This window comes from Conger conger, chromosome 7, assembly GCF_963514075.1.
Source record: "Conger conger chromosome 7, fConCon1.1, whole genome shotgun sequence".
Classification (NCBI taxonomy): Eukaryota; Metazoa; Chordata; class Actinopteri; order Anguilliformes; family Congridae; genus Conger; species Conger conger.
In genome coordinates this window covers 27,102,332-27,116,353 of record NC_083766.1, presented here as the reverse complement: position 1 = coordinate 27,116,353, position 14,022 = coordinate 27,102,332, and the positions used below count along the sequence as shown (strand labels likewise).

The window sequence follows — 14,022 nt, the reverse complement described above, 5'->3', positions numbered from 1 at the left end:
TGGATGGGGAAAGCTTAACTAATGGTGCACACTTTTACACAGTGTAGTCTGTTCTGCCTTTCCTCAGCGAGAGTTAAACAGTCGCAGGGAAGGAAGTCGTCTGTAACTCGTAACAGCAGACCCTAGCGTGCAGCGTGTTCTCATTTATACATTTTACCCCAGCTGCTTGACGCTGTCCTACACTGTGTAGTCCAGTTTGCCCTGAAGGAGTCATTATCAAATTAGCCTTTCATTTACCAAACAGCAACATGCTGATTTTCCTGAAAGAGTTTGTAGTAGATGATACGCACGTATAGAGGGGTTGGATGGGTGGAAATCATCACTCATTTGCTCTTCATTGAAGCCAGGCTGGAGCTCAGGGGAGCACAACCAGGGCTGGTCCGTTTCAGGATTTTGTGCCAACTTCTGCTATTAATTATTTAATTAGCTTGATCATAACTTGATCTGACATTTGTATAAACACCAGCCACAGCTGCAGACTGTATGTGTAACAAGTACAGGAGTGAACCAGCATAGGTTATACAACTGTCAGAAGACTAAAACTAAGGTTATTGGTTGGAAGGAAAAACAGCATACAGACTGGCCCTCCAGGACTGTAGTTGTGCACCCATGATCCAGCTGAAACTGAAGGCATAATAATGAGCGTAACCTTCACTGATGTGTTTGCCAAAGCATATAGACCAGGGCTGTCCAACCCTGTACCTGGAGATCTACCCACCTGTACGTTTTCACTCCAACCTTAACAAAGCACACTTCATTCAACAGCTAGAGCAGGGCTGTCCTACCCTGTTCCTGGGGATCTACCATCATGTAGGTTTTCACACCAAGCCTAACAAAGCGCACCTCATTCAACCGCTATGGATCTCACAGAGCTGCTAATATGTACAATCCGGCGTGCCAAATTGGGGTTGAAATGAAAAGCTACAGGACGGTAGATCTCCAGGAACAGGTTTGAGCTGCCCTGATGTAGTGCCACTGCAGCTTCCTGGAACAAGTCATTTGTGCTGACTCTGCATTCTTACTTTGCATTCTGGGTTATTGTGTTTTTTATGGAGTGACCTCACTTCCTGTTTCCTCAGCGGTGACCTGAATGTGACAGGAAGTGCCCACTGCACCTTCAGCGTGGCCCAGAAGGCCATTGGAAAGGATGACTTCACCCAGATCCCTGAGGGTGTGAACGGTGTGGAGGAGAGGATGTCACTGATCTGGGACAAAGCAGTGGTGAGACTAGACTTTCTGTTTCTCCCCCCCCACTCTCTCTCTCTCTCTCTCTCTGTCACTCTCTGTCTCTTGCTCTCTGCCTCTATAACTCTCTTTGTCTCTCTGTTTCTATCTTTTTCTTTTTCTCCTCCCCTCTCTTTCGTTCTCCTTATAGACAGTTATTGAGTTCCTGCTCAGGTGATTTATGTGTGTGATATACTGTACATTCTGTCATTGCACCACTCAATCTGCTTTTCAATTATAATTTCTCTCTTAATGCAGTCTTCTGCCCTTCAGTTTTAAAAGGTAAATGGTTGGCATTTATATAGCGCCTTTATCCAAAGCGCTGTACATTGCTTCTCATTCATCCATTCATACACACACTCGCACACCAACGGTCATTGGCTGCCATGCAAGGCACCAACCAGCTCGTCAGGGGCATTTGAGGGTTAGGTCTTGCTCAGGGACACTTCAACACACCCTGGGCAGAATCAAACCGGCAACCCTCCGACTGCCAGACGACTGCTCTTACCGCCTGAGCCAATGTCACCCCTCTTTTACTCCTTCATTGATGTTCTCTATCTCTCCAGCATCTCTCCTCCCTTGCTCTCCCCTCTCTCCTTGTTTACTTCCTCTTGTTCCCTCCGTGTAATTCTTTCCTTCACATTTTTCACTGTCAAATATGGAAACAAGAGCAGTATTGTTTTCTGGACAGTTCACTGCCATTTTGTTATCATCACTTTTAATTATCAAAGCTGAGACATGTCTGTGAGGGGCCCTTTTGGCTGGCGGTGACGACATTGAGCTGGACAAATTAAAAGGCCAAAGGTCTGAAAATTCAAAAGCAGCATTACGAGAGAATGTTATGCAGAGCCAAGCAGTTACCACACGGAACACTGAGAACATTCAGTTGGGACTTTCTTGCTTCACACAGGTCACAGGCAAAATGGACGAGAACATGTTTGTTGCTGTGACCAGCACCAACGCGGCCAAGATCCTGAATTTGTACCCCAGGAAGGGCCGGATCGCCGTTGGCTCAGACTGCGACCTGGTGATCTGGGATTCGGATGCCGTCAGGACCATAACGGCTAAGACACACCACTCGGTAAGAGCCCAATCTTCTTTAACTCGCTGCAGAGTAGGTTTTCTGGAATGTTGTTTTTTCTAAATTCTACGTCTGTGTTCTAGAACTCCAACTCTAGAACTTCAGTTACCGTTAGTGATTGTTACGTCAGCATTAGAATGTTTTTGGTTAAGGACATTCTAATTGCGTAATTGTGATCTCACACTTAAAAGGGTTAAACATTTATTCTATTACAGTGGGTACAGTTATTTATTGTGTTCTGCTGCCCTTCCTATGATTGTACATCACAACATAGAGAAAACCATTGTAGCCACAAAGAAAAACATACTTTGCTTTTGCAGAGAACTGGCGGTTCTCTACTGACCTATAAGCTCATCTGAAATGGAATTAACTCCCTTTGGATGTTTCTAGCCAATAAGACTCCACTACTTAATACAATAACTCTATGTGAAATATTACTTTATTTAGTTATTTTATGAAAGTATGATCCCCTTTAATGATGGGAAATATAGAGAGGGAGAAGTGCATTATGGCTTCACCTTTATGGAACAGGACACAGCAGCCAAACCTCCCTCTGCTGACTCAGTTCTCCTCTTAATCCATTTTCTCAATCCAACCATAACCCTTAACTCTATGACAAACAGGATTTACATTCTTTTTTCCCCTCAAAATCATAACTTTCCACACGGGCAAAAACATTGGAAAATATTTAGTGGGTAAACAAGGTAACTGCGACTTGTTCCCTTGCAAGAGCCTCTTCCGATTGGCTGAAAAATACATGTCGTATGATCTGGTGATCTGTGCTGCAAGAGTTTACCTCGCATGTCCCTTGTCGCCTTGGAAACAGGAAGCAGAATGTGGGGTGGGCGGGGTTAACCGAGGCAGCAGTGGAACAGGAAATCAAGGCTTGAACCATTTACTCGATTTCCTGCAAACCTGAGAGGGAAAGGGAGGGGGGGGGGGGGGCGGGGTGACAGAGAGATGGAAAAGAGGGAGTAGAAAGTATGAAAAAGAGAAGAAGCATGAAAGAGTTAGAGAGAGAGAGAGAAGAGAGAGAGAATGCCAGAATTCGGAAGAGAAAGCTTCGATAGCTTTCCCATATGTGGAAAAGGTCCAGTGAGACCCAGGTTCTTATAGAATGATGTCATCATCCCATTTCCTCTCCGTGTAACATGTATCCCTGCACACTCCCGGACAGCTCTGTTAGGAGTTAGGAGCTGCTGTTCCTCCATTTTAAAACGGCTGTAATGTTTTAAAGTACAGTAAACGACTCTATCCTCCTAAAGCCAGGCAATTCATTTCTGTCCCCTCTAGGGGGACATGAGTCTCTGGTCTTCATCTTGAGAACCATATGTTCGACTGCTGAAACCCACTACGAGGGACTTTCAATAAAAATACATCTTTTTTTTTTTGTGTCATCCATTTGTATTATATCAAAAGATTATGAGGCTGTGTGTGCTGTAACTCTTGGTCCTAAAGTTTTGTGACTAAATTAACATTTTGTGTACTATCCAAGTCCTGTCTGTTTATTTATGGTTTGTGTGTGTGTGGGGGGGGCGGTGGGGGTATGACATCACTCTTGGCAGTGGACACGCTTGTGTCCTGAGTTTTGGCAAACAGAGATTGTTCTAAGAGCCGTGTGCAGAGAGGACACAACAGCCCAGAGCAACAGCTTGTGGCCGGAGAGAGAGGGTGGGAGGGAGAGAGAGAGAGAGAGAGAGGGGGGGGGGGGAGAGAGAGAGAGAGAGAGAGGGGGGGGGGAGAGAGAGAGAGAGAGAGAGAGGGGGGGAGAGAGAGAGAGAGAGAGAGGGGGGGGAGAGAGAGAGAGAGAGAGTGGGGGAGAGAGAGAGAGAGAGAGAGAGAGAGAGAGAGAGAGGGGGGGGGGAGAGAGAGAGAGAGAGAGGGGGGGGAGAGAGAGAGAGAGGGTGGGAGGGAGAGAGAGAGAGGGGGGGAGAGAGGGGGGGAGGGGAGAGAGAGAGAGAGAGAGAGGGTGGAGGTAGGGAGAGAGAGAGAGAGGGTGGGAGAGAGAGAGAGAGAGAGAGAGGGTGGGAGGGAGAGAGAGAGAGGGGGGGGGAGAGAGAGAGAGAGAGAGAGAGAGGGGGAGAGAGAGAGAGAGAGGGGGGAGAGAGAGAGAGGGAGGGAGAGAGAGAGAGGAGGGGAGAGAGATAGAGGGACGGAGAGGGAGAGAAACAGAGAGGGAGGGAGAGGGAGGGAGAGAGGAGGGGAGAAGGAGAGAGACAGAGAGAGGGAGGGAGGGAGAGAATGAGAAAGAGACACAGAAAGAGAGAGAGTGATAAAGAGTGATAGAGGAACAGAGATAGATTGGTATGTTTGGAGTCGTTGGCCCCAGCTGTGCAGTGGCAGCTGTTGGTCTGTGTGTGTCAGATCAGGGGCATGAGAAAGGGATCAGGGCTGGGGAGGGACGTCAGGATTATGCCTCCACTCTCTCTCCCACACATGCAGCTGATTAGAGCGGAGCCGTGGCCTCATCTGCACACATACGCCCTGCCCGCACACACACACACACTCACACACACACACACGCACACCCTGCCCGCACACACACACACACACACCCTGCCCGCACACACACACACACACCCACACGCGCGCACACATGCACACACACACACACACCCTGCTCACACACACACGCCCTGCCCGCACACACACACACACGCACACCCTGCCCGCACACACACACACACACCCTGCCCGTGTACGCTCGCACACATGCTCACACACACACCCTGCTTGCACACACACACACAGCCTGTTCGCATACACACACGTACGCACACACACACACGCACACACACACACAGCCTGCCAATCTCACACTACTCACACTACACAACCCCCCCTCCCAGAACCCCTGCTTGTTCACTACACTGATCTCACCTCCCCAAAGCCCTGTTCACACCACACACCACCACAATCACTCACCACTCACGACTCCTCTCTCCCCAGCCAAACCAGTGACTAAGGCCCTCAGGGCCAGACTCCATTATCTCTAATTAAACATCCGTGATTATATTTTGAATGGAATCTGTTGCTGGAGGTTGTCCACTTTTCATCCACATTTTTCGCAAATGACCTTTGAACAGCAATGTTTCAGAGCTTACTGGCTTTAAACTACACTAACACACCCGTCCCCCAGATCTCCCTGTAAGACATGGAAGCCTGGGTCAGGATGAGGTCACTGCATTGAGCAGTGTTCTGTATGGCTGTATCATTACATTACATTACATTGATGTGATGATAATGATGTTGATGACAATGATGAGGAAGATGATGAAGATGATGATGGTGATGATGAAGGCAATGGTGATGATCATGATTATGATTATTATGTTGTTGATAATGATGATGAGGATGATGAAGACAATGAGGATGATGATGATTAGTATTATGGTGATGATGATGGTGATGGTGATGATGTTGATGATGATGATGATGTTGATGATGTTGATGATCATGATTATTATGACATTGATGATGATGTTGATGATGGTGGTGATGATAATGTTGATGATGTTGATGATGATGATGATGATGATTATTATGGCATTGATGATGATGCTGATGATCATGTTGATGATGATGATGATGATTATTATGGCATTGACGATGATGCTGTTGATGATGTTGATGATCATGATTATTATGGCATTGATGATGATGTTGATGATGATGGTGGTGATGATGATGTTGATGATGTTGATGATGATGATTATTATGGCATTGATGATGGTGGTGATGATGGTGGGGATGACGATGTTGATGATGTTGATGATGATGATGATGATGATTATTATGGCATTGATGTTGATGTTGATGTTGATGATGATGATGATGATTATTATGGCATTGATGATGATGCTGATGATCATGTTGATGATGATGACAGTGCTGTAGTTTTGTGACAGTAGTATGTTCCTCCCTGTATACCCGCAGGCTGCTGAGTACAATGTGTTTGAGGGCATGGAGCTGCGTGGAGCCCCACTGGTGGTGATCTGCCAGGGCAAGATCGTCCTGGAGGACGGGAACCTGCATGCTACCTCCGGCACGGGACGTTTCATCCCCTGCACCCCCTTCCCCGACTTTGCCTACAAGCGCGTCAAGGCCAGGAAACAGGTACCAACCCCTCACTCAAAATCCACTCCGCCATCTTATCCATACAACTTCCAATAGCCTCAGACTTGAATGAGAGGGAATTCTCCACATTGACCCTCAAATTCCTCTATACATTTACACACCTTCCACTGAAGGTCTTTCCACTTCATGGAACCCATACCATTATCAGGCGAAAAGGATTACTGAGTTAGCAGCTTTTCTTCAGGGTCGACATTGGCTCAGGAGGTAAGAGCAGTCATCTGGCAGTCTGCCTTGGGTGTGTCCCTGAGCAAGACACCTAACCCCCAGTTGCTCCTGACGAGCTGATTGGTGCCTTGCATGGCAATCATTCGCTGTTGCTGTGTGAGTGTGATGTGCGTGAACGGGTTAATGAGAAGCATCAATTGTACAGTGCTTTGGATAAAGGTACATATTCCAGTTTTATGATGATTCCGGGTGTTACTAATCGTGCTAGGGCCCTGGTCTTACCATCTTGTTCACCCAGACACATTTGGCTTATGTAAAGTATGCTATGGTCACCTGGTCAGGGAAGGAGGTTATCCTAAACCACATGCACTTTGCGGCAGAACCCTGTTGTGTGCACTGCAGACACAAGGTTTTCAGTTTGCTGTGGAAACACTGATGGGGTTGTTCCTCTCATGGCACGGGCATGTAAAGGGCTTGTGTCACAGGCAGGTACACAGGGCAGCCAGTGCCCGTTAGCCTCTGTCTGTGTGCCAGAGGAAAGTCTGTTTCTCTGGCCTCGTTTCGTGGAAATATCGCAAGGCGGATCAGACTGAAATAACACCCGTTGCCGCGGGTGACTTGATGCGAGATGGTGCGGGAATTGTGAACAACAGAGTCAGCTAGCTCTAGGTGCTAGCTGTAGGTGCTAGCCGGCTGCCTCCACACTTTAGCTCATCCATCCCCAACGGTGATTCATCCGAAAAAGCTAAAATGACTTCTTTCGGACGCACGTTGCGGTCGGTGTGTTTGCAGTGGCTAACAAACACCCCCAGCCTGCCGTCACGCAGAGATATACTGTTTAGATGCGGTAATAGAATCCAGAGCTTGCCAAGCGAGATGAACTGTTGATTCGAACACGCCTGTTTATTTTTGCTATGGATTATGAGCACAGTACACAATGGATGGCTGGCTTCTCTCACAGTGCACCGAGGGCAGCCATAAAAGACACGAAATGTGGGACTGCTAGCTGTGGTCAAATCCATAATAGCTGAGCTGTTTTCAGAATTGGCTCACCTTAAGGTAAAAATAGCAATGTGAGTGTGTAATGCAGGCATAAGTTGCCAAAAAGGCACTAATATCAGAACTGTTGGGAGGAGGAGTGGGGAGTGGAGGCGGTGGGGGGGGGGGGCAGGATGACAGATTTTTTTGCTGACTGTGAAGCTCAACATTAATCTTCTGTCCGTAGAAGGGTTGCCCAGGCAACACCGCCCACTTTAAAACACCTGGCCTCTTGTGTGTTGCCATGGTGATGTCTGACTGTTGCCTGCTGTTCATTTCTACACCCAACTGAAGGTGTGGATATGTGCAGAGAAGGGGGTTTTATTGCATCATCAGGATGAGACCAGGATCTTAGTGTTTGCCTAAGGTACACTAAAGGATGTTTGACTTCATGGTTCATTTTACTGATGCAGTTGCTACCACACTGTGTGACTTCAGACTCACACGATTCCAAGCTACACACAGTGACCACTTTATTGGTAGACGTTTACACCAGCTCATTAATAGAAATATCTAATCAGCCAATCACATGGCAGCATCTCAATGCATGAAAGCATGCAGATATGATCAAGAGGTTCGGTTATTGTTCAGACCAAACATCAGAATGAGTGGGATTTTCATGCACAACAGTCTCGAAACGCCTTGTTGATGAGAGAGCTCAGAGGAGAAGGGCCAGACTGACAGGAAGGTGACAGTAACTCAAATAACCACGCGTTACAAACAGTGGAGCATCTCTGAACACACAACGTGGCAAACCTTGATGTGGTTGGGCTAATAAAAAATAAGTCTAATAAGCACCTAATAAAGTGGTCACTGAGTGTATGCATGTTGTCCTGGGCTCCTCTGCTCTGTAGTGAATGAGAGGTCCACAGAGACAGAGGAGGAAAGAGCCCAGCCTTCCCATGTTCCTTTGTGCTGGCCCACCGTTACAGAGTTTATTTCAGTCCAATAATCCCACAGGGAATATGAAGAAATTCCGCTCTGATCACATGACCAGAGAGACAGGAACTGGCTGTCACCATGTTCTTCCATCCCTATGAAAAAGCTGGGTGAAATTGATTTTTATGCACGCCGAGACCGTTAGCCATATGCACTCCTCTGAACCCATGAACACTTACTTGGTCTTAATGCCTCTCTATAACTCTCTCCCTCTGGACCAGCTGGCCGTCCTGAGGGCAGTTCCCCGGGGCATGTACGACGGGCCGGTGTCCGACTTCTCCCCCCTGTCCCGCGGGGGCACGCCCTCCGCCTCCACCCGCACCTCCCCCACCAAACAGTCCGCGCCCGTCAGGAACCTCCACCACTCCGGATTCAGTCTAGCAGGTAACCCTGCACAACGCGGTGAGCTCAAATCCTTTTCTTACCTCATCCCCCGCCCCGAGCCGTCTGAGAAGGTACTAGGACCTGCCTGAACAGAGCATAACCACACTTTACAGTAAGCTTACAGTAATGGGCATTAACTACTGTAGCTGTTAACTAACTAACCCTGGTGTAAAATCCAGCCATGACCAGCTTGAAATGACTAGCTACGGTACCAGCTGTTTAAAACATAGCTTGAGCTGGTCAAACCATGTTGAGTATGGAGCTGATTTGATCTGGTCAGCCAGCTACCAGCTGTGTCAAAACCTAGCTTGAGCTATTTTTTTCAGCATTGAACTACTGAGAAATTAATCTATTCAGCCTTGTTTATGTATTTGTACATGATTCATTCATTTTAACAGCTACATCAATTAATGGCAATTCATATTTGAGTGAGAAAAAAAGTTAATGGATTTGTTAATGGTTAACTAATTATAAGTTTATCCTATGGTTTGCTAATGTATTAATACTCATATATTGAATACATTAGTTACAGTAGTAGTATGTACATAAATTTGTTCATGATAACAACTACATTAGTTAATGCCAATTCTTGTACCTTTATTGTAAAGTGTGACCCAAAGCATTATAATTACGCCATTATAATTCACACATCGATTTGGGCCAAAGCTACATTCAAAATGATTGGTTAACTCAGTACATGGGAAATGAATACCTCATTGGTCCTTTTCTAAACATTGGGCTTTTCCCCAGATTGCTTTGTGGAATTATGTGGACCCATTTGCGATGAAAGTGTCTTCAGTTCTGCAGTCCTGCTGCTTTCTCTGATTTGTTTGTTTCTTTGTTTGTTTATTTGTTTGTTTTGCATATGTTGCATTGGTTTGTTGTCTGTGGCTCTCAGGCCTTCATAAATGCATTATGATGTTCGTCTCATTTGATTTAGTCTTAAATATGGACGTTACCAAGGCTACTGCACTCTTCCGCTTTCTCTTCATTCTGTTTCCCTCTGTTTCTCCACCTGTCTCTCTCTCCCTGTTGTTGTCTTTGCGTGTCCGTTTTTGGGGCGTTTCTGAGGTTTCACTATCGGCCGTGTGCACATCTGGAACATTAACAGATCTTCTCTTTCCACATTACATCTTAATAAACTGTCTCCAGAGCTGATTATATAAGTCTGTAGAAAAGCACGTACGGTGCTGATACTTCTACCATGGAAGGAATGAGATGTTATCATGGCGTGTCTCCAGCTCACTGAGGTGATCGGTAGAGCACTGCGGTTGTTTGGTAAATTACATCTTACATCACTGGCCATCTCTGCAACTGTTTACGGTGGAAGAATGTAAACATTTTAAGGGGAGCAGTTTGTGTGTGACATCTTTAGAGGGGACACTGATTTCTCCTGGAAAGCATTAATCCAGTCTGTCTTTGTGGTACTGAAGACAGAGCATTTCTGTGTCTCTCTCAGAAGCATGATTCGACGGAGCATTTCTGTGTCTCTCTGAGAAGCTTGATGCGACAGAGCGTTTCTGTGTCTCTCAGAAGCCTCATTCGACAGAGCATTTCTGTGTCTCTCTCAGAAGCCTGATTCGACAGAGCGTTTCTGTGTCTCTCTGAGAAGCTTGATGCGACAGAGCGTTTCCGTGTCTCTCTCAGAAGCCTCGTTCGACAGAGCGTTTCTGTGTCTCTCTGAGAAGCCTGATTCGACCGAGCGTTTCTGTGTCTCTCTGAGAAGCTTGATTCGACAGAGCCTTGTTTACAGCATTGTATGCTTCTCCGAGCTATTTTCGGGCCCCGCAAATAATCAGTATGATCAGCCTGCGAAGGTTCACATTCACAGCGGGGGACTGTGGAGAGATAGGGAAGGGGGTCTACTCCTCAGACTCCAGTGTGTCCTCTCAGTCATATCCGCTGCACAGATAGCAGCTGTGTAGTATAATGGCTAAGGAACCTACATCTTGTAACCTAAAGGGTGCGGGTTAAATTCTCATTAAGTACAGCCATTGTGATCTTGAGTTAGGTCAATAGCCTGATGTGTTTCAGTATACACCCAGCAGCATACAGCATACTACATATCTGTAGGATATCTGTAATATTTTCATTGTCTGGTAGTTTGCTGATTTTTGGAGGCTAATATTGTGAGGTTTATATAACCAGACACTACTCTCCCAGGGCACTGGTCTTCAGTAGAAATGGACACTCTGTCCTGAGATATCTGTCTCATCCTTATTGGATCTGAAAAGGTCACTATCTAAAAGGTCACGGATATCCGGGATTGTCTGTTTCAGTAGATGTCTTTGTGTGGTAGTTACAGACTATCTACCTTGTGTACTGGACATATGTTCATGGCCTTACAACCAATCATATATGAACTGTACCTTATCTGACGTGTTCGGTTGTTTGTTGTATGACCTCGATATGCACTGTTATTGTAAGTCGCTTTGGATAAGAGTGTCTGCTAAATAAAATGTTATGTAATGTTTTACATCTTGACAGCTTGCCTGACGCTTTAATCCGATCTAACAGACCTAACGTTGGATATGCCTCTAAGTGTCTGTGTTTTCTGCCCCGCAGGTCCCCCCACTACAGAGGAAACCCCCATTCGGCCAGCGGGACGGCGCATTGTAGTGCCACCTGGTGGCCGCTCTAACATCACTTCTCTCAGCTAAATTAGGAAACTGAAAAATAACAAAACGTGTCCAAAAAACACAGCCACTGGGAACAAAGACATGATTGGTTAAAGTTTAAGTCAGACGAAACACTGAGTCCTCATGCCTTACCGATTACGACTGCTACCTGCTACAGATTTAAGAGCTTGGTATTCCTTTTCCTCAGAAATACATAATAAAAACTTTTTCTTATTATTGAGTGGATTTTCTAAAACAATGTCAGTAACTTTATCATTAGTAAATTCAGTTAAAATTGTCACTGGAGGTTTACCTTTAATGAATTGCATTAAAAAGGAGGATAATTCTTTGTAATGGCCCTTTTTATGACGTCTCTGTTGGAGCACAGCCACAAAAAACAGTCTTTGAAAGTTTAGAGCTAATTAATTAATTTTCAAAAAGAAAGGCTCACTGGTAAAATATTATTATTATTTTCACATTGCATAAATTCATAATTTCTCAGAGTGTAGCTTAATTAATTTCTACCAGCTGTAAACAAATAATCACCAGAATTAGCTGAGACAGTAGAAATGAATGGTGACTAAGTTTTTGTTTTTCAAAATTATTGGATGGAAAAAAGCTCCCCGAAAAATTCCTCTCAATGGTGCTTCAAACATAAGCATTTTTATACATATATTGCGGCCTAAAGTATTATACGTTTAGTAACCAGTCAGAAGATTCTGTATTTGTGCTTTCTAGGAAAAGGAATACTATTTCAGAATGTTGCAGAATGTTTGATTTTTTTGATTATATGACGCTTTCGATGTCTTCTTACTAGTTTGCAATAGTCCATTGCAATGTTAACATGCAATCCCATCAACCCTAGATAGGTGGCAGTGTGAGTCTAGTAGATGTAACGTAGCTTTGTGAATGATGTTAGTGCTGTTTCCTTGGGTTGTGGAACCAGGAATATTTGATAGCATAATAATTTAAAAACAAGATAAAGCGTATCTGGTGTGCGGACACTTGTGCACGTACAAACACGCTGCTAGAGGAGTGTTCCATGCTTTTCAACGCGCTCTGTACTGCCGCATTGTGGGTGATTGTTCTTCGCATTTGCTTATTAATCTCAATCTTAATGCCTGTTCTAATCTTACATTAATTGCAAACAATTTGGGAAAAGGAAATTCAGCCTTCATAAATAAAAACAAAATCCAGAATCAAACAAGAAATAAAAATATTATTTCTTGTAAGTTCACTTTGGCGATGAAATTGATATTAGGAAGTTAAGATATGGAAATACAAATAAAAATGAAAAACCTGCTTTGAAATAACAGTATTTGGACTTTTTAATTTCCTTTTAACAATAATAAATGCTGTCCTTTTCGTTTATGCAATCAAACGCTGGTAACTACTTCCTGCCTTGCCACTGTTCCGCGCAGAGTGTGATGAGAGAAAGAGGATTTTGAAATGGTCAGGTAGCTCCATTTGCTATGCTTTTCGTCAAAGCACATATTCAGCGCCAGAGCTTAAATTGAGTTCGGCTCCGTCCTGCCAGACTGGCTGAAGCTAGCACATTTCACATTACGTCATTCAGGGCGGGGGCAAGGGAGGATGTCCACCCTGTTCTACTGCCTTCGCCCAATATGTCTCAGCAACTCTGATTCTAAACTCCATACGCTAAACTGGCCACAACCGGAGAGGAGGTTCTATCACTATTCGGCACCTGAAAAACAGGCTTCCCGATTCACTGTCAGTTACAAAACTTCTGGAAGTCTCTCATCCGTTATTACAGTGTGTGAAAAAGGGGAATTTTGTATGTTTTTAGTGCTCAGTGAGGTGAGAAAAGTATGGCATTGCTTGCTGGGTGCCGTTTTTTTTCACCAATCCCAATCGACTGACGGAAGAACATGAGGTCACGTTTAAAAATAATAGTACATCACAGTGCTGTGTGTGCAAACCGTTGAAATGGTTGTTATATTTATGTTAGTTTGACTGTTTTTATTATTGTTTTTATGTTCTTTCTTTTTTACTGTTGTATCAAGAACCCAGAAAAAGGCAGGTCAAAAACCAATGAAGTGTTGAGTGGTTGTATGATTTTTCCTGAATAAATACAAGTTGCAATCTGTGTGGTTATTGTTTTTTTAATGAATGTGCAGTAATGCAGAAAGAGTTCAGTAGGCCAGATAGAGTGGGAAGATGACCCCTGCCTCAGCTCGGTGAATTTACATCATTCACCAAGTCACTATTCTCATTTGGCAGTATTAGCAACCCGGGCTACAGATAGGGCGGGGGACAACTCGGCCAGAGGGGGCCCAGGATGTGGGGCACCCAATATATTTTGTCCTAAGACTGCAAATTCATAGCTGCGGGCCTGTTGGCAACAGTCTACAAACAGCTACAAAACCAACTAGAGCTACATTTTTGTTGCTTTAGGGCAGGATATTCAGCAGAAGC

General features: G+C 44.9%; 1 protein-coding gene across 2 annotated transcripts in view; it reads left to right on the top strand.

Moving 5' to 3' along the window:
- dpysl3 (dihydropyrimidinase like 3) overlaps positions 1 to 13,693 on the top strand; it is a 36,344-nt gene extending 22,651 nt beyond the window's left edge. For both annotated transcript variants that reach the window (XM_061248312.1, XM_061248311.1), the window contains exons 10-14: positions 1,080 to 1,221; positions 2,135 to 2,305; positions 6,242 to 6,421; positions 8,806 to 8,986; positions 11,534 to 13,693. In XM_061248312.1, coding sequence (XP_061104296.1) covers positions 1,080 to 1,221; positions 2,135 to 2,305; positions 6,242 to 6,421; positions 8,806 to 8,986; positions 11,534 to 11,628 — 769 coding nt within the window. In that variant the 3' untranslated portion in view covers positions 11,629 to 13,693. The remainder of the gene's footprint in view (positions 1 to 1,079; positions 1,222 to 2,134; positions 2,306 to 6,241; positions 6,422 to 8,805; positions 8,987 to 11,533) is intronic.
- The last annotated feature ends 329 nt before the right edge of the window (positions 13,694 to 14,022 follow it).